The 22,633-nt window shown below is 32.6% G+C and overlaps 1 protein-coding gene across 1 annotated transcript; it reads right to left on the reverse strand.

Moving 5' to 3' along the window:
- Positions 1-7,502: 7,502 nt before the first annotated feature.
- LOC142616772 (zinc finger protein 1-like) lies at positions 7,503-8,486 on the reverse strand. The gene has a single exon (XM_075789555.1). The coding sequence runs from the start codon at positions 8,484-8,486 to the stop codon at positions 7,503-7,505; it is 984 nt and encodes a 327-aa protein (XP_075645670.1).
- Positions 8,487-22,633: the final 14,147 nt, after the last annotated feature.

The raw sequence follows: 22,633 nt of genomic DNA on the forward strand, positions 1-22,633 counted from the left end.
TGTTGTTTTTTAAAGGCAGGTTGTATTTGGGCCAATTCAATGGTGATCTAAAGACCAAGGTGTTGCAGCAAGTGCATGATGGTCCTTTGTGGGGTCATTCAGGCTATTTGAAGACCTTTCACAGGCTTAAGAAGGATTTCTATTAGTCTGGTATGGGAAGAGACTCGAAATAATACATTAAGGAGTGTGATGTGTGTCAGACACTTAAGAATGAGACTTGTTATCCTGTTGGGTTGCTACAACCTTTATCCATTCCATAAAAGTCTTGGACAAATGTAAGTATGGATTTTGTTAAAGGGCTGCCTAAGTCCCAAATGAAGACTGTGGTGTTTGTGGTGGTAGATAGGTTAACTAAGTATGCTCATTTTATCCCTCTTTCTCACCCTTACACTGCTGCCAAGGTAGCTAGTCTTTATATGCATTATGTTTTCAAATTGCATGGCATGCCTTCATCCATTGTTAATGATAGGGATCCTGTTTTTACATCTAAATTTTGGTCAGAATTGTTGAGATTGCAAGGGGTTACATTAGCTATGTCTTCTGCCTACCATCCCCAATCTGATGGCCAAACTGAGGTTGTAAATAAAAGTTTGGAACATTACTTAAGGGCTTTTGCAGCTGACAAGCCTCAATCTTGGGTGGAGTGGCTTCCATTGGCTGAGTTTTGGTTTAACACTAACTTTCATACATCCATTAAACTAACTCCATTTGAGGCTCTATATGGATATTCTCCACCGAGAGTTATGGATTATGTGTCTAGCATCACTCAGGTAGGGGCTGTGGACTTGTTGTTGAAGGATAGGCAGTAGCTCTTAACTTCGCTCAAACACAACCTCATTGCTACTTAAGAAATGATGAAATGGTATGCTGATAAGAAGAGGGTGGACAAGTCATTTAATGTAGGGGATTGGGTTTATCTCAGATTGCAACCCTACAAACAAGCTTTTGTGCATCATCAAAAGCTAGGGAAGTTAGCTCCTTGGTTCTATGGCCCATTTTAGATTTTACAGAAGATTGGGTAGGTTTCTTACAAGCTAGATTTGCCAGCTGGTTCCCTCATTCATCCTGTTTTTCATGTGTCTAATCTCAAAGCTAAAGTGGGCCAACGTGTGCAGCCTAGGTCTACACTACCAGTTGTGTCTGCTGATTTGGTCCTCTCCCCTGAACTCGTGTCTATTTTGGCTGACAGATCACATTAGTAGAGGAACAGAGTAATTACTCAGGTGTTGGTCTAGTGGCAAGGTGAGAGCAAAGAGGATGCCACCAGAGAGAATTTATATGATCTTCAGCAGAAATTCCCACACCTTGCAGGCAAGGTGCTCTAAGGGAGGGGAAATTGTTAGGATTGTGTGTATTAGTTAGTTCATTGAATTGATTGGTTCATTAGTTCATTCATGTGAGGGCTATTATAGCTATTGTTGTATTAGAGTTAGTTGATAATTAGCCAACTGTGTAAACAATAAGTACGGGTTGCAAGGGTTAGTTAGTAAAGTTAGAATGGAAGGGTTAATTAGGAAGTTAGTTACAGATTGTATAAAGGGTGGAATTGGAAACACAATTGACCAATGAGAATAATAACAATTATCCTTACTATCCTTTCTTGTATCTTCTCTCTCTTTTCTCTCTCTCTCTATCTTCTGGAGGCCCAGCTGTCCTACAATTTAGCTACAACACGACACTCACACAACTAAACCCTAGCACCGCCCTTGGCTTGGTGAAAGAGTGTAATTAAGTGTGTGTATGTTTAACAGTTAGTTTTTTTCTATATAAAAAAAACAATATGGTTTGTTGTGAAATAATACAAAATAAGAATGAAATGTGAAAATAATTTTAGAAAAAATACAAAATTAATAAGAAAAACCAAATTCAAGTACACCAATTCATTAAAATCCACATAAACTGACCTACCAAATTGTTTCAATTTAAAGACCCTTCAATCATCATGACCCTCTAACTAAATCCTCATATGTCGCATCCACAGCTTAAAACCCATCCAAAAGACCAGGAAATTCATTAAGTATTCTGGAAATATACTCCCTCTGTCTCATATAGAGATGGGCCCCATAGTAAGCGGGACTTATCTCTATGTAAGAGGGGAGGGAGTATACTTCCGAAATACCCAATAATGTCCCGTAATCAAGGCCAACACAACATGCCCAAATCCACCATATTTCTTAAATCTTAATAAGAAAGCTTGAGCAGGAGTTAATTAGTGGTTTGATTTGAAGTTTGTTCTTTTATATTACAGGATTTGTGTGTTTTCTATTGATGGAGTGGGGTATTACTCTCTCACTTATATTTGTTTACTCTTTGCCTATAATAAAGAGTAATCATAATGGAGTGGACACCATATTATTGCATCTATGCAATATATATATTAGTTACTACATACTAAAGAATACTTCAATTACCAGGGATCCAATTGTATCATACAAGCTAGTATTAAGAACAAAGCAAAATATACTTGTGTAGCTAGGAAAATCATATATCTTATACTACATTATAAAAATTGGGTTCTAAAAATTGTGATTGCACCAAATGTTAATCTTTTCTATATAATCAGTGAGCCCAAACTTTGTATCGAATGTATGTTTGCCATCAGTTTTTTCACTTAATTTTTAACTAATTTTGTTTTTGTACAGTTTTTTAAAATCTCAAAATTTTCCTCATATTTTAAAATAAGTTAAATTTTATAAAAATTAATCAACAAAAAGCCAAATAAGTTTTTTTTAGAAGAAAAAGCCAAATAAATTGATGCCAAACAAATACCAAGTGTCTATCCTTTTATTTTAGACTTTATAAAATTATACGATTCCTTCATAATTTAGAATGGTTTCATATTGAACCTTATATTTTAAAAAGATTTTGGATAAATCATAAATTTTTAAATCATTTTAATCTATAGCCTCTATATTAACTATAATCAATAAGAGATTTATGATTCAATCTCCGGTAACCAAAAATCAATTAGTGTCTTAGTCTAGTGATGAAGAGAAATTATTATGAAACGGACGTTATAAGTTTGAAATGTTATCCTATTTATCAAAACTATGGACAAAGTTTAGCTACAAAATTAGTTGTAGTCTTAAGCTGCAAACTTATTTAATATCTTTTTATTGGAAGTGAATTTTAACAAATCTACTATTGGATTACATCTTCTTCTTATATTCTTCATACTTGCAAAATTTCAAGAAAAATTAAAGATCAATAGCTGTGTCATCAATAAATTTTTTAAATTGCAAGTTTTTGTAATTTAAAATTATGCACAAAATATAAGCTTATAGATCATATAGTAAATAATATCCGATTAACACAAAATTTAATATGTGTATTAAGAACATAAAGAACATGCAATTCAACAGTTATATTTTCAAAATATGTTGTAATATTTATTTTATTGAGTGAGTTTGTAGCCATAAGTTACAACCAATTTTATAACTAAATTTTGTCCCAAAACTATAATTAACAAACAAAAACTTGCATCAATTGTATTTTTATTTTTATTTTTAAGAATTGTGATTTTTTTTTTAATAACAACATATATAACTTGTCGTTCAAACTTAAAACATTACAAAAAATCATTCAACATGAAACTATAAGAACTCTAGTATACTTAAAAACAGAAAAATTATATAATAACCAAACATTTAGTTATTATCACAAAAACATTTACAATAAAAATTACATATTATAGATAAGCTTATCTCCAAATCAATCTTATCATATATTATATTTGTACTCAAAGTTGTATCTTATATATTGTGGTTGCATCAAGAGGACGTCAGTTCTAGACCTAGGCCTAAGGCCCTTTATGTCTCAATAATTTTTAAAGTACCTAAGGCACTCCAACATAGAGAGGAAAAAGCCCTCTAAATTTCTTTAACATCTCTATAGGATGATAATTGAATTTTTTTTTTAAAAGGAAAAACTATAAGTGGATTTTATATTCTTTCACCCTCGTTGAAGAAGGCTCTTAAGATATATATTGAGCCATTGTAAATCCAACCTAATTGAAACTTTAAACAATTATAACAAAAAAATGTTATAAGTGTGTACCAAATAATTATTGAAAATCCCATAAAAAATTATTCATTGACAATTAATTTCCCTAATAAGGCTTTTATTTTTGTAAATCATTATTGCACACGGTATATTATATTATTAAGTGAAACTGCAATATTGTCTTTAATAAATTATGTTTGTTGAAATCCTACCTAAGATTGATTATATCATAAGATGATTAAGTGGACTGATATCAATTGTAAAAAAAGTTATTAATAAAACTAAATATAAAAACTTGATTTAATAATTTTGCATCCAAAAAATATAGAGTAGATTTAAATAATGAACATATTTTCTCTAACTATTACCAAAGTTTTAAAATCTTTTAAAATACTACTCTGATTAAAATTCTACTGTTTTAGAAATTTAAGTCATTATGTCCCTTAATGCAATTAAGCCAATACCAACCAACCATCTAATTTATATATTTATATAAGCATATAATATTTCATATCTAAGATAAGAGGATATTCCCTTCTCAAAGAGGTGGGGGTTGTGATTCCATTTTTCTTTAATAATTGATTTTTTTATAAATAGGGAAGGGAGATTCTTGGTTCATTTCATAAATGAGATTAAACTATTCAACTAAGGTACAAGAGTACTCTTAACTCTTAAGTATTGACAGATAAGTAATACTCCATTAAGATTAATAGAGTACCACATATTTTCATAATTTGGCAATTTTTTAGAATAATTTAAATATCCAATAGAATTAGGATACCTTATAAGAGAGAGAGAGAATTAATTACATTAATAGCATAAATTTAAAGCTTTTTTAAAAATGAATTAATAATAAATAAGGGCTTAATTTTTTGCTGATACATCATACATTCAATGTCACACCTGTTCAAAAATACAAGCAAAAATTTTACTTTTTTTTACCTCTAAAAATTCATACAAAAAGTAGAATATGTCAAACATTGTCAATTTTTTTAGGCAAATAATAAGAAAGGGGGAGATGAGATTCAAACCACATACATGACCACATGGGACATCACAAAAAATATCATTACTATTTTTTGATTTATGTATACGATGTGGACCAATAAAAACAGTGACGAAAGTGTCTAAAAAAAAAATAATGCTTTTCGCCTTCAAAAAAAAAAATAATGCTTTTCAATCTTGAGATTGATATCACCAAATCATAGTTTACTCTTTTCTTTTTTCTTTTTTTGATAACAATCATAGTTTACTCTTAAGTACCTATGAACTACTAAATTTCATTGAAAGTAATTATGTGTATCCAAAAATGTAAAAGATGTCTTTCATTCAAACCTGAATTATTTTTGTCAAGAATTTTACAACTTAATGTCAATTTCTATTCTCCTTTATTAAGAATGTCAAGGTTCAAATAATTCTCCCCTAATATTGTTGTAATTATTGAGTAATAATACCATTTCACAATTGTTGATTGTCTTAATGGCCTGGCAGTTACTAGTATTTTGAAAATTTTCCAACTCATACCAATGTAATCTCCATTAAATTAAACCCTTGATTGAAGGGGGAAAAAGAAAGGAATAGAACATAAGACTGTTTTTAATTATGGATCCTTCATCCTTGGTTCTCTTCACCCCCCCCCCCCCCCCCAACCCCAAAATAAAAAGAAGAAAAGTACCGCGGGTTTGAATGACATTTTCCCATCTCATTTTGAGTAAAAATTATTTGTGGAATAATTAATAAATAAATAAATTTCTATTGAAGAAGTATTATGGTTTATACTTTTTTAAAAAAATCTTATGGTGATAATGTTTTATTTATTATTTATAATTTGATAGTTACAGTAGGAAAAAGAGATTATATATAATCCTCGACATTTACATTTGAAAATATCATAAAGTACCAATTGAACTACAAAAATCTTAGTTATGATGACAATAATTCATTAAGGTAATCCTTTTTCAAAAACAAAATTAATTTAGGTAATCCATCTTTTGTGAACTAAATAAATTACATAGAATTTATTATATTTTCAGTTTGTGATCATACCATTGTGATCTTCATTAAATAACATATTGTGTGTATATAACTTTTCATATTATCCCCCAAAAGTTACCATGGTTTTAAGGGGAATTTGTGGTATTCCTTTATGTTAGAACTATATTCCCTTTCCCTTGTGTGTATGATTTTTTATTTAGAAACTTGTGCGTGTATTTGTTTCAAAAAAGAAAAAAACATATTATGTTAATTCAAGATATTCAAATTACCATAATGTGGTTTAATTGATCCAACGTGCTCTCTATGCGTCTCTATCTTTAATAGAGCACATGCTCAGAAGATTTTAAGGTGATTGCTTGCATCGTGATCAAGGCAAGCAAATTTGAATATTTGATTATTATGATAAAAGTTGTGCCCACTTCAGCAATCTTCCCAGTAAATTTAATAATTTCTCCCTAATAACGGACATATTAAGTGAAAAATGGACAATTCAATTCAAAGTAATTATTACTATAAAATTTATTCAAATTATTTTGAAACTCAATAGTAATCACTTCTTGTCTTCTTCAATGGCATGCTAGAGCGTTAATTAAAAGAAATGTTATGTTTATAAACACTTTCACAACAAATCTTAAGTGACAGATTGTATTGAGCTGCTATTGATAGATAAAAAATTAATTTCAATAGTTGGTTCAAATTAAAGTTAATAACATGCAACTTATCAATTAAAAATTGTGATAAAAATATTGTGAACATAATACTTTTTGATAATTATAATAATATTATATATTGGTCTTTGTTTGGTTAGGAATTAGGATCACTAAATTAATCTTATTTTTTCTTTGACCAAAAAAAACCTTATTTTTTCCTTTTCAAAAACCGAACGTAATTCCAATGCCATTAACTCAAATGTGCACTTGGGATATTTTTATTTTCTTTTTCTTGCTCTGTGAGGGAATTATGAGAAACTCAAAAACTTATGGATATATAAAATTTCAGGAACCACTAAACCAACTCTTTTACGTTTTAGGCTGATTTAATTTAAAATGTTATATTTTTTGAAAATTTAAATGGCCAATGTTTAAGTTATTAAGTATTCCTAAATAAATATTAAAAAGAAAAGAATTATTGTCCATAAATTACCTCAAAAAAATAAATTAGCAATAGAATCACTCTATAATCAATCAAGAGAGATATATTGTAATTATCTCGAACCATCAATTTGAAAAACCACGTTTACAAGCATATATGCTTCTAAACGTGGTTTTTCATACGTGCACATTAAAATAAAAACTTTCATACCAAGACCATCATATGCATCAATTCCAAAAGAAGGGTAAGTGCAGAAACTAAATTACAATCCAAAATCAAACCATGATTTTATTATTATAACCCTAAACTAGAACACCTAAATACACAAAAGTTCTCAAACAAGAACACCTAAAAATGAACAAAACATCATAACATGTAATAGTATTAATTATAACCCTAAAGTAGAACAATATCTAAAGCTTCAGTGACAAATCAAGTCCAGGAGCACCATTTTTGGGAGGACCCTCCCGGGGAAGATAATCACCGGTAATAGTTGGCCTGATGTCAATTTTTGATGTGTTAATTGTAGAAGATCCACCAAGATTGCGAAGTGCATTAGTGTTAATCTCCTCAAGTTTTATAGCAGGACTAGAATTCCCACCAGCAAGTCCAAAACCACCATTATGTGCCTGAAACCCTTCCATCCTTAACCTATTTATGTTTGGTTGTGGATCCAATAAGGCCTGCCTAGACCAACCAGCGTGACCAAATCGATACCCGGGTGAAGAGGACCAAGGAAAAGAAGGCTTATGAATCATAGACTCCATTCTAACACCAAGAGGTGATGATGATGATGATGATGATGATAACAATGATCTATTTAAAGATCCATACAGAGGGTGTGTGGAAAGGTTTGAATATGGATAGTAAGGAAAATGATGAGGATGTCCAAAAGCACCCATCTCCATACCTTGACGTCGTTTAGCCAATGCACGCTCTTGTTTGTGTGCGTTTTGATGACCACCTAAGGCTTGTGACGAATAGAAATTTCTATTGCAAAAGTTGCATGTGAAAACCCTATTCCCTGGTTGTTTTTCTTGGGTGTTTTCATCGGATACAGGCTCGTTTGGGACCTGAGAAGAGCTAGAATTCATGGAATTGATAAGGTTGAGTTCTACCTTCGATGTCCCACGACTCGAATCATCGTTTGAAAGCTTCAAATCGAGTAAGACACGAGAACTCGATGATCCCAAAGAGGGTGCAGGCTGATCAGCATGATCAGAAACATGTTTGGAAACTTTTTCTTTCATTTTCATGATCATGACCTTATTGGACTCATCAACTCCTAATTCTTTTTTGAGTGAAGGAGGAGGAGGACCTTCAGAAGTGGCTGAGATGCTAGAGGCCTCAGAGGCACAAGGCTGATGAAGAGAATTACCATGTGCTTGTGCTTCCATGGCAAGAAAGTAGTAAAGGGGTTGTGAGAGACTTGAGAGAGATTGATCCTGTTTTTATTAAGGGTTTGAGTTAATGCAATATCCTTTATTTATGGAAAGAAATCCCTTTGTACATTTATCACATGCATTATATTAGCAAAAAGATTGAACTTATCTGGTAAAATGATGAGGATTTGGCAAGGCTTACCATTTGGAAATTTGAAGTACATCGGTGAACACGTTATATACTCAATTAGTCAAACTTCCATAAAGAGTCTAATATATATGGTGGCAATGAGTGCATCAACTTATAATGTAGTTTTTAACAAGGAACCAAAGTTGGAAACTGTATACATAAAAATAAAGAAGAGGAAGAACATGGTATCTATCTGTTTAAAGTAAAATAATTATTTTGGACATGCATTCATTTTTGCCTAAACTTTTGCAAGCCCCAATATACTGTTTAAAAGTCTATTTAAACCTTTTTAAATGGTTCATAATTAATCATATATATGACACTTAAAACACCCATTAACTGCTATGCTTTAATGTATATTCTCCTTCTTTTAGGCATGATTCAAAATAAATTTTAACACAGCCATTAATTTTCTTAAATGAATTTATAATTATATTGCGATGTTATTCCTAGTTAAGAAACCAAAGTGTGGTCGTAAGTAGGGGTGGCAAAATCCGAAACAGCTAACTCATTTATAAACAGGTTATAAATTAAGGTTAAACGGGTTTGGATCAGATATATTCAAATTGACATAGCTGACCCGTTTAATAAACATGTTGTGTTTGTGTTTAATATAAGAACTTGTTTTACTCATTTAGTTTATAAAGGTATTAGTTGTTGTTATTATTGCTTAATTTATGGTTATAATTATATGTTTATTACTATATTTATGATTGTAATTATATCTTAATTTTAGTTATATGGGAATTGATAATAGGTTATTCAAGTCAAGTATGACCTATTAATCTAACAAGTTATACATGGATTATTTGTATTGACCTTCACATAACTTGTTAATTAAAACGGATCACCACCGCATACCCTTGGTGCGATGGTCACTCTATAAGTATAAGTATTTGTAGAGTATGGGGGGCAAGGGCAAGGGCAAGGGCTAGGGTTCAAGTCTCCACACACATATACACTTAAATTAGGCTAAAGTAGAAATTCTATCTTGTATCAAAATAAATAAATAAATAAAACGGGTCAAATATGTCGAGTCGACTTATTTAATAAATAGGTCATGTTAAGATTGAGAATTATTAACATGTTTACTAAACAAGTCGGGTTTGAGTCAACTTATATAGTTGAATACTCATAATTCAACATGACACAAACCCGACATGCGAACACTTGCAAGTCACAATACTATTGTGCAAAAATAGCAAGTGTACATGGTTTTGTGAACTCAGAAGGATATATATATATATATATATATATATATATATATATATATATATATATATATATATATTAAATTTGAAAAAAAAAATTGAAACTCTCAAAAAAAAAATTAAGACTACTTTACCTTACATAAAAATCAATATTTTAAATTTACATTATTAATTTATTATTATATTACTCATTTAATTCTAGAAGCTTGAAACCATTGAAAAAAAAAAGAGAATTAAAACCAACCTACAAATTTACAGGCAACTAATCAGATTCAATAAAACTTGCACATTTAGAAGGTTCCTCAATTTTGTAACTTACATGATCTTCCAATCTGCATACTATAATTGATTCTTTGAAAAAAAGGTCTTATTATCCTACTATGAAAAGCATGACTCCTTTCCACTTAAATGTAATGTACAGCAGGTACAGTAAATATGCATCTCTTTTAAGAATTAAAACCAACCTACAAATTTACAATTAAGCAGCTACACATAATCAATAAAACTTGCACGTTTAGAAGGTTCATCGATTTTGCAACTCGCATGATCTTCCAAGCTGCTCATACCATATAAAAGATCTTTGAAAAAGGTCTTATCCAAGTGTGAAATCATTAATGATAATTAGCTTGTTTGTGCTTAAAACACTTTTAAAGGTTTGGAATCATTGTAATACTGGCATGATTGTTCAAGATGCATACTATAAAAGATTCTTTGGGGAAACCAAAATCTTATCCAGTTGAGAAGTTATTTAGGATAATTAGTTTGATTGTACTTGATACTTTCAAATTTTGGTAAAAAAAAAATTAATATTTCGATTGTTTAGGAGAGAAGAAACAAGAGAGAGAGAGAAGGATTTTCCATATTTTTCAATGTCTATTGTAGTTGGAAATTCGGGTCAATGGAAAATAACTCAAAAGAGACTAAAATTGTTTTTTTTTTTTGGTCATTTCTTTGTACTCCTACTCGGTCAATCTACTCTATTTATGTGTTCCACCACTGCTACCTCTATTTATCCCCAATCAACTAGCACCCCCATAGTCACTACCATTGAGATCGTCACCACCACCCCACCATTTTCTCTGCCACCAAGTTGTCACTATAACTAGAACCATTATATCTACTAAATATTAATGATTTTTCATACAAATCAAATAATGTAATTTTTTGGGATCATTTTAGGGTGGTAACAAAAAAAAAATCAAATTTTTGTAATTGTCTTCAGTTGACTAAAGAATTAATTAGAGCTACACTTGTAGTTTTAACAACTTGTCTCCTATAAGCAAATGTTCGGGTACCAAAGATCACGGATTAGCTTGATGAATTCCAGCCTGAAAAGACTGGATGTGAGTTCTCTGTTTGTGTTTCTTTTCTGGTTTGACTCTCTCTCTCTCTCTCTCTCTCTACGTTTCTTTTCTGGTTTGACAAGTCTTGAAACTCAATGTCAATATCAACTAGTTCAAATGAACATGCCCGTAGCCTTTATATTAATAGCTATCATCACCATTTAATTTTCTATACGCCACTCAGCATTTGAGTAGTCACTAAAGAAAAGAAACGTAGAGAGAGAGAGAGTCAAACCAGAAACCAGAAAAGAAACATAAACAGACAACTCACAAACCAGAAAAGAAAGGAAAAATAGAAACAGAGCACTCACAAACCGCTATTGTTAGTGTTCGGCTTCTTCTTCTTCTTTTTTTTTTTTCTTCTGCTGGCAACCTGTAGAGGTGGAACAATGGTGGAGGAGAGAGAGAGAGTCAGATGTCAAACGTTTTTGGATTTAGAGATAGGTTTAAAATGTAATAAATGAGGGTAATTAATGAGATTCTAATAGGAATATTTGGAATAATGAGGTCTTTTTTTAATTGTTAGATCTACTTAAATTCAAATGTTTAAAAAAAGGGTAACTTGAACTCATCTATATATATATATATATATATTATAGGGTGTAAAACTCATGTTTTACACCATCCAATAAGAGATTGTCACATCAACATTTTACTTAAAATTTTATATATCCTACAATTCCTAAATAACATTTCAATAAACTCTCAAATTTGGATAGATTTATATATGAGTATCAGAATTGATTGAGTGTGGATATGCTTATTCTTAAATATGTGATAAGATGATATAGCATACTAGAATTGAAATGGTAAAATATGGGTCTTACAACACGTCCTTTTATATATATATATAGACATATGGGTTAGGTTTAAATTACACCTGGTGTAACTTTAAGCAATATTAAACCACCTAATTACTTGTTATAAAATTCATATTTTGAAATCCCACCAGTGAATTACATGATGTTCTGAATACCCATGCCAATTTTCATGTCAATTAAATGTTATTTACCATTTAATCCATAAAACTCATATTTTATGCATTATTTTAAATTATAAAAAATTGAAATTTGAACAATTGATTAATGACATAGTTATTAATCTTTGATTACCTTGAAATTTTGCAAGCATAGAGAATATACGAAAATAATGTAATCTAATAATAAATTTGTCAAAATTCATATCCAATTAAAAAAAATTAAGTGGTGTATTATTACATAAAGTTACACCAGGTGTAATTTGAACCCAGCCCCACATATATATATATATATATATATATATATATATATGTGTGTGTGTGTGTGTGTGTGTGTGTGTATCTCAAAGTTAGAATAATGTTTAAATAATTTAGTTTATAATTATTTATTAATAACTTCAGAAAAACCTATTCACGGTGTGAGTTGAAATAGTTTAAAATGTCCATGGTTTTAATTATTACTTGTGAGTGATAATAACTAAATGAATTATGAACATATATAATTTTATATTTTCATATTGTATATCAAAAGTCTTATAATTTCACATTGATTATTATTATTATTATTATTATTCCTCCAAATTATGTCAATATTTTTGTTAGTTTTGATTAATTACAATTAACTAAGGACATTAATTTAAATGATTTTGAAAGTTCATAGTTTTACTTAAAACTTTTTCACATTTATGGTGTAATTTGAAACTACCCCAAACAATAAGAAAATTATGTTTTTGACTAAACTCTTAGGTAAATGGTTGACTAAAATCTTTAGTAAATGGTAGCTGCTTAATGCAAGGATAGTTAACCACTTGCATAGTTAAGAGATAGTACTTGACTGAACCACAACTTTTAGATCCAACCTTTTATTATAAGGGGGAAAAATACTTTTCCCCTTTATTTATGGATGGTTCACAATTGCTTTTCTAAACTATAAAATCAAGCGATATACCTCTCAAAATTTTCAAAATAGTTAAATATCCCTGATCTTTTTATTTTTATTTTTTACACAGGATAAAAATTCTACTCTAACATAATCTAAGTGTATATGTGTGTGGAGTTCACTTTTGGAGACTTGAATCCCGGACCTTGCCCCCCCACGCACTACAAGTATCCACAAGTATTTATACTTGTGGAGTGACCATCGCACCAAAGGTGTGCGGTGGTAATATCCACTACCTTTATTTGAGTACTATTAACACATAAATGATAAATATATTGATTCTTAAGATATTTTACTACAAAAATACTAAAATACATTTGTCAATTACAAATAACCTAATAGTTAAGAAAGGGAAAAGTGCTAATGACTCAATAGATTTAAGGGGGAAAGTGCAATTTATTCTATTTTTAACATGCTTAAATACTATAAGGATTTCTTATCAAAGTTCCTATATATACATCCTCCATTAGAATCTTGCCCCATCATATTTTCTTTAAATGATATAATAAATTACTTCATTAACAAACAAAATCATAATAAACACCTATTAATATGTATCATAATTAACAACTTTCAATCTTTCATATTTAAAAAAAATTAAAACTTAAAAATTTTATATTTTTTTGAACTTTTATGAATATTTCACGAGTTACAAACTTTTTTTTAAAGGAAGGTAAGGAGCATGAGTGACTAACTAGTTAACAATAATACTATTAACTCAACATTTAAAACCATAGTGGATTCCAATTAACTCAACTAGTAAAGTCTATTGTTGCCAAATAAAAGATTTGAGGTTCAATCTTTTCTTACACCAAAAAATAATTGATGTCTTGATCTGATGACAATGAGTGATTATCATGGATAGGTTTGAAATACTATAATTATGATACTTATTGAAAGGTTTTTATTATGATTGTGTTAGATTATGAAATCATTTATTATATCATTTAAAGAAAATATGATATGGCAAGATTCTAGGGAAGAGTATAAACATAAGAAGTTTTTTAAAAATCCTTATAGTATTTTCACATATTAAAAATAGTGTAAATTACACTTTTCTTTGTTTATTTATTGGGTAATTTGCACTTTTCCCGTTAACTTTTGTGTCATTTGCAATTCTTCCTCAAGGGTATTTTAGTAATTATGTTGTGGAATATCCCAAGATACAAATATTTCATTACATGTTGATAGTTTAACTAATAGGAATACGGTATTTGCTTATTTTGAATGGTTAAGGGAGGGATTGTGAACTACTCCATAGATAAAGGGGAGGAAGTGTTTTTCCCCTTTATCATATACTATAATAGTTGTTAATGCATACAATGCATGAGAAAATTTGGCAAAGATAGTTCTATATGTTACATGTTTAATTAATAAGTATTAATAAATAGAAATTTAAATTTGAGAATTTGTTTAATGTTAGAAGAGTGCTTTATCCAAAAAGATAATGAGTTATTTTAGGACTATTCATAAGTCAAAAAACCATATTAAGAAATATATTAAAATAAAAATGTGAAAAAATGGTTTTTAAAATATTATATGACAACATTATAAAAAGTTAACAAAAATTATAAAATTATAAAAAATATTATATATATGGGCATTGTAGATTAAAAAAAAAAAATTCAATCATTTAGGAAAGGTCAACTTAAATAGTATACATTTTAAGAAAGATGAGCATGTTATTCCAAATTAGGAGAAATTATTAGGTCTACCAAGAAGATTGTTGACCTAACTAACCACCAAGGTATAGGTGGGCAACATAATTTTCCCTCCGTACTCTCTGTGGTACTCATCCCTTTCCCTTTACCTGAGCTTAGTCTCATTTTAACCTTTTTTTGACCCCTCCAAACCCATTCTCTACTCACCGACCCAGCTTTATTCCTATCTCCCAATCTCTTCCCCCACCTATCTTATCCTCCTCGTTCTTATAGTAGTCACCATGGAAGTATCTGACCTTGTAGATCGAACAAAAACTTTTCTTGTCTAGAGATCAGGCTAGAGCTCCCTTTAAACCAAGAGATCTCCACCTCGACAAACCACTTTCTCCTGACCAAACTCATCTCCTCTAAACCCATTGCCATTTCTGCTATTAAAGACATCACCTTTAAAGCTTGGAAACCAACCTTTCCTATGGAACTTAAGTGACTAGACACAAATACCTTCTTGTTCTCATTTCAGCACGAGGTGGATCTTTTTAAGGTATTTCACAAAAGACCTTGGTTTATTCGCGGCGGCCATCTCATTCTCAAGAAATGAAGCCCTAAGCTTCCTTGGAAGGAGGTCGATTTCTCCATATCTACGTTTTGGGTCCAAGTTCATGGGCTTCCTTCCCTGTGGCTATCAGAAGCTAATCTAAGGAAAATAGGCTTTTGATAGGAAGCGTCATCAAAGTCGATTTCATTGGAGACGGAGGAGGAGCGTGGAAGAAGTTCATCCGCATTAGAGTCGACAAACCAATCGACTCCCCTTTCCTCCCAGGCTTCTTCCTCCTAAGGACAAACAATGACGACCTATGGATATGTCTACGTTATGAGAAACTCTCTGAAATTTGTTTTCATTGCGGAGTAATCGGCCATTCAGAAAAATTTTGTAAAGGTGAGCTCTTTCAACTCCATAACCACGCGGGTATTATGTTCAACGCTGTTGGACCTTGGCTTAGAGCTGAAAGCGATGAAACCCCTCCAAGGCTACTTCATCTCCATCCTTTATCTCAATCCCCCACGCCGGCCTCAGTTGTGGAGTAGGTGCCTCCGCCATTGCCCCTCACCAGCAGAGCCATCACAACTGGACGAGGTACATCTAGCCATACATGTTCCCATAAGTATCATCCTTGCACCACCCCCGTACTTCCTGACCAATCCATGATTCCTAAAATTGCAGATAGTACTATGGAATAAAATACCATCAATACTACTGAGCTGGCTCCCTTACAGGTGGCACCAGATATTCATGTGGACCCAGATAGTCTAGCCTTGTCATCAATCACACGAAATCTTATCCTTCTAACCCCTATCCAAATCAAAGCTGGGCCTTCAATGGACCTACTCACTTTTAACCCACCCACATCTTGTATTAGTCCATCCCAGCCTAACTTACCTCCACAAGCCCAACCCCAAGCCACCCTTAACACCAGCCCATCGTCAGAGATGAGAGGTGCTCTGTTGTAGTGGAGAATGGTTGGAAGTCCAACGTGGCAGGTTCAAACTTCATTAAGTTATACAAAAAACAAGTCGTAACCAAAGATGCCCTCTGCAAGTGGAACAAGGAGGTTTTCGACCATGTCCAAAACAAGATCAACTCCCTCCTCGAAATGATCAAACAAGTTCAAGATAACCCCCCCCCCCCCTCTGATAAGAATGAAGTTGCTGAAATCTCCCTTCAGGTAGAGTTGTCTGAATGGTTGATTAGAAGTGAAACTATGTGGCTTCAAAAGTCTAGGGAACTGTGGCTTTAAATAGAGGGTAAAAATTCCAAATGTTTTCACCTCTCCACCATTATTCATAGAAGGAGAAACAACATTAATGCCATAAAGTCAAAGGACGAACAATGGATCACCGACTTAAATTCCATTAGAAAATTGTTCTATGACAATTTTAAGGAACTTTTCAAGGAAGAACCCACCTACTTCCCAACTCACCTTGATCATCTCATCCTGCCTTGCATCACCGAGGACGAGAATCATGAGTTAATCAAAATCCCCACTCCGGAGGAGATCAAATCCACCCTGTTTCAGATGCAAGACCTCAAAACTCCTAAGCCAAATGGCTTCCCTGTTATCTTTTATAAGTAGATCTGGCCTTCTGTTAGGGATGATGTAATCCATGCTGTTACCTCCTTCTTCTGTTTCAGCACCATGCCTAGAGAGGTAAATAGTGCTCTTATTGTCCTCATCCCAAAAACATACAGTCCTTCATTTGCCAATCATTATAGTCCTATAAGTCTCTGCAACGTCATCTAGAAAGTCATATCAAAGCTCCTTGTTGCTAAGCTCAGACCACACCTGGACAAAATCATCTCCCCATCCCCGTCAACCTTTATTCCAAATAGATGGATCGCCAAGAACCATGTCATCGTCCAAGTGGTCCTCCACAGCTTTAAAACTCGAAAAACCAAGCCTGGACTCACGGCAATCAAACTAGACCTTCAGATAGCATATGACAGAGTTAACTGGAGGTTCATTCAAGCCATTCTCCAGCATCTCGGGTTCAATGAAACCTTCATAAAGTGGATTCTGGCTTGTATTTCTTTTATGTCTTTTGAGGTCTTGGTCAACAGAGGTAAGTCAGAGTGTTTTAAACCCAGCAAAGGCTTAAGGCAAAGAGATCCATTATCATCTTACCTCTTCATTCTTGGGCAGGAGGTCCTCTCCAAGCTTCTTGACAACAAATTAAGGTGTAAAAATATTGACGGAATTAAGACCAACATTAGTGGCCCAACCATCACTCATGTGATGTACGCAGATGACATTGTTCTCTTCTCCAAAGCTAGCAAGAAAAATGCTACTAACCTCGTGAACATCCTTGACAAATACTGCAAGTGGTCTGGTTAGAGTGTCAACAGTAACAAGTCCGGTGTATACTTCTCTAAGCACACTCTCCCTCACATACAAAGGTCCATCAAGCGCATCCTACATGTCAAAAAGCTTAGGAAGGACGCTGTCTATCTCGGTGCACCTATGTTTCCATCCAGAACCCCTTCTAAAGACTTCTCTTTCCTCCAAGATAAGCTTGATGCCAAATTGGCGGGCTAAAGAAGCAAAAGTCTCTCTTAGGCAGGGAGAGAGACCCTCATAAACTCTATAGCCCAAACCATTCCCACATTCACCATGTCCACGTTCAAAGTCCCTGACAAGGTTTATGACAAACTGGATTCTTTAATCAAAAGGTTTTGGTGGAAACCAAAAAATCAAGATGGAAAATTTCTTGCCTGGAGGTCGTGGGATAAACTTTGCATCCCAAAATGTAAAGGAGGTCTAGGATTCAAAAAGACCAAAGACATTAAGAAGGTGCTTCTCGTCAAACTTGCATGGATGATTGCCACTAACAGGGACAGTCTCTGCATGAGGATTCTTAGAGCAAAATACAAGGTAAGAGACAAATGGCTCTGGAGTGATTCGTTAAAGTCAGCCTCCCCTATTTGGTGTGCTATAGAAAGCTCCAAATCTCTAGTTGTTAAAGGAACATGTTATTTAGTTGGAGATGGTGCTTTCATCAACGTGTGGAGACCCGTGGGTACCTCGGATTTAAGGTTTCATGCCAAAACCAAAGTCCCCTGAGGCTGCTGATTGCCCTATCAAGAGTGATTTGTTAAAGTCAGCCTCCCCTATTTGGTGTGCTATAGAAAGCACCAAATCTCTAGTTGCTAAAGGAACATATTATTTAGTTGGAGATGGTGCTTCCATCAACGTGTGGAGACCCGTGGGTACCTTGGATTCAAGGTTTCATACCAAAACCAAAATCCCCTGAGGTTGCTGATTGCCCCATCACTGTGTCTATGCTCATCAATCATGACCTCCATTGTTGAAAGCCTTCTATCATCACTCAGTATTTCGACCCTCCTTCTGCCCAAGCTATATTATCCATCCCCATCCTTGTTTCACTCAAAGAGGACAAGTTGTGTTGGGTTCTTGATTCAAAGGGTGTCTTCTCGGTTAAAACGGCCTATCGTGCACTCCCACACCCTGCCACCAACCCTTCATCCTCTGATGTTAACTGGAAAAATTATGGAAGCTTAAAGCCCTTCAGAGAATCATCATGTTCCGTTGGTGCCTCGGCTGTAATGTTCTCCCTATTAGGGACAATCTCTCGCGCCATTTTGCCATCTCTGAAACCTGTTGTGTTTTGTGCAATAGAGAGACCAAAACCGCCCTCCACCTTTTCTTTAATTGTCCCTTTGCAAAAGCTTTGTGGTTTATGGTTTGTTGGGGTTTCAATGTAGACTCATGCAACTTATCTTCCACTGAATCCATTATTAATCTCATCTTAACCCCCCCTGATGTCCCCTGTTGCACTGATGACCTCTGGGCTGTGTCTCTTAATATGACATTCACCTTAGAAGAAATTTGGGCCACCGAGAACAATGCCATCTTTAACGAAGCTTCTATTGACCTGCATCACTCGGTGACCCACATCCACCATAAGCTTAAAAAAGCGCTGCTCACTCTTAGTGAGCTTCCCTCTCCTGGCCCCACTCCTTCTACTCAACCCTCTCCTCTGTCCTGGTCCCCCCCTCCCCCTAGATGGATCAAGGTCAATATTTATGCAACTCTATCGTCTTCCAAGGCCTCCCTTGCTGTCGTCGCCAGAAATCACCATGGTGAGGCCATCAAAGCTTGGGCCAGGATTACTAATGCCATCCCTCCTCTTTAAGCTGGGGCTCAAGCACTACTTTAGGTTGTTAAACTAGCAAAATGTAAAGGTTGGCCCCAAATCATTTTTGAAGGAGATGCTAAAGGAGTTTTTGATCCTCTCTATTGGAAAAGGTTCCGCTGACTGGTCTATCAATGGTGTAACCTTGGATATCTTGGAGCTAGCTGTGTTCTTTTGACTCTTTTTCTTTTGTTTGGGTTAAAAGGGCTTGCAATGTTTTAGCCTACGCTACTGCCAAATTTGCATTAATGTCTCTATCTTCCCTTTTCTTTAATAAGGTTAATCTTCCCTCGGCTCTTTCTGCCATATGTAAGGATGATTATCCCTTAGTTTCTTTCTCTTAGATTAATATATTGCAGCTTATCAAAAAAAAAAGATTGTTGACGTTGTCCTCCCTAACCTTCTAACCAATAAAATGCTATTATTTATGTATTTGTGACATTACCTGATATTTTTTATTTTTTATTTCTTATGTTGATTAACAAGCTCACTCACACATTTCATAAAAGACATTGTCTTATTGGTTGAGAGGACTAAATTAGAAATTCTGCTGTTGGATCTAATAATTTCTCTCAAATTAGAGAGAAGTTGAGTGTAATAACAAAAAAGGTCCAAGAAAGTTGGTGTAATTATCCTTTATACATACATAAATGCCTATGTATCATACCTATGGTGTTGAATCCAAATAAAATGTTCCAAACAAAAAGAGGAAGATGTATAAGAGGAGAAAACTGAACTTCAAATAAAATGTCATAAGATACAGTTTTCGTAGAGTCCAAATCTTCTGTCCCACTTTTTCTGCTCCACTCTATACTCCACCAATAAAAACTTGCCACGTGTTCACTTAATTAATTAAATACTATCATTATTCACTTATTAATGCTACCGTTATTAATTAATAGTAATATTTAATTAATTAGGTGAACACGTGACAAATTTTTATTGGTGGAGTATAGAGTGGAGCAGGAAAAGTGGGACAGAAGATTTTGATTCGTTTTCGTACGCAAAATATTTTCAAAAAACAGGGGCTACAAAAAGGATATGTATATGGTTTCAAATCCAATGAAATTATTTTAAATTTTTTATTTGGATTTCTTTGTAAATTATATGTCAGTTTTTGAAATTAGCAAAACTCCAATTTCCAATTGATCCAATTAATTAATTGGAATTAATTTCTCTATTTCAAATTTTGAGGAGTACCAAGGTTTTTGAGCTTTCGTTAAGGTTGCAAGTGTGAGAAAGAGTATTAGGATTTGTATTAATAAGTGTCAAGACAATTTTTTAGTGACTTTTGGAAGATTACAAATTTCATAACATAATGGAATCTAGCTATTGGAGTTATTTTTGCAAAAATGTTATGATTGTTACACAATAAAAATAGTATATCATATGTGAGATCGATGTTATATTGATCAAAACTTATTGGCACAATACTCATTTGGAAAAGTAAGAGTACAAAAATACCTAAAAAAAACTTAAAAGCTTTCAAAGATTTGTACGTTAGTAAATAAGTTGAACAAACATCTTAATTTTTACCGTACCTGGTGATCAACAATCAACATACATTTAAATTTAAATAGCAAGTTGTAAGAGAAGTTATTGATAGGGTTATTATTATTATTATTATTATTATTATTATGTAATAATTTTAGTGAGAATTCATGATTGTTGAGAAAATGAGAAAATAATAAAATATCTTAATTGTTATACTTTAAGTTATTCAACTAATTTAATCAAGTTTACATAAAATAAAAAAAATAAAAAATTGAATCATGTGATGTATTGTACAAAAGTCATGTTAGCGAGTTTTCTTAGAGCAATTGTTAATCAAGTTTTTAATATTATTATTATGGGAAATATAAAAAACTGTCAGAAAAATTAATTATTTCATCAATTTTTCATAAAATGTTTTTAAAAATAATATCTAAATCAATGCCCACATTTTCCAACAGTTCCCATTAAACAATACAACACAAAATTCAATATATCCCTTAAGAGTTAAGATAATGCAAACTTTAATATACTCCTTAAGAGTTAAGACAATTAAATTCAACTATGTGAATTTTTTTTTTTGAAATAATTACAACATATTGCTTAGGGGCATAAATCACACTAAAATTGCCCGCAAAATGGCATAACCAAACCGCACCGTAAGTAATAATGCACCGCACCACATAATGCAGTGCGGTTTGTGGTTTTATAATAAGAAAACTACACAAACCGCACCGCACCCTCTCTATATATTAATATATTTAATTATTTTTAATATTAAATATATTATTAATAGTTTAATAGCCCTAGTTTTCAAAAAAAAAAAAGTTTGATAACCCTAGTAAGTGTTGATTGAGAAAGTCAACCCAAAAGAAAGAAAGAAAGAAGGAAAAAAAAAAAAAAACTCAATAGTTTAAAACTTGGACCAAAACAAAGGGAAAAATTAGTTTTGGATTGGGTAGAAAAAGTTTTAAATTTGAAAAATATATCAACTTCAAATCATTTAAACCTCATCTTATACACCACATCGCATATGTGACCGCAAAAATAAGATGCAGTGCGGTTATAGTTTTGGCTAAACTATAAACCACACCGCACCGCACATGTGACCGCAAAAATAAGGTGCGGTGCAGTTATGATTTTAGCTAAATCGCACCACAAAATGCGGTGCTAAAAATGGGGCAAAACCGCACCGCGAATACCCCTAATATTGCTAACCTCGTATTTCAGATATGTTCTCCCCCTAAACCTTCAAGCATTTTATGCATGGGCAGGTGTTAATTCAACTACAAAACTCTTGACAAAATATTTTCAAAAAATAACACGTCCACAATATTTTTACAATAAATCCTAAGTAACAGATTGTTATTGGATGTTATAGTTGAGTCAAAAAAGTAATCTCAATGGTAAGTTCAAATTTGAACTAATAACAACTAACTCCTTATGATTTGTTATAAAAATACTGTGAAAATAATGTGGATGTAACATCATATTTCCTAAAATAAAAACGCGTTTGAATTTATTCAGCAAATTCTTACTATAAGACTTTGAAAACTATACCTAAATTTGTATATAATATTTTAGAAACTATAGTTAAGTTTTGTCCATGAAAGAAAGTTACAAACTGAATAAACCTCCAG

The sequence above is a fragment of the Castanea sativa genome, chromosome 11 (assembly GCF_040712315.1).
Source record: "Castanea sativa cultivar Marrone di Chiusa Pesio chromosome 11, ASM4071231v1".
Taxonomy (NCBI): domain Eukaryota; kingdom Viridiplantae; phylum Streptophyta; class Magnoliopsida; order Fagales; family Fagaceae; genus Castanea; species Castanea sativa.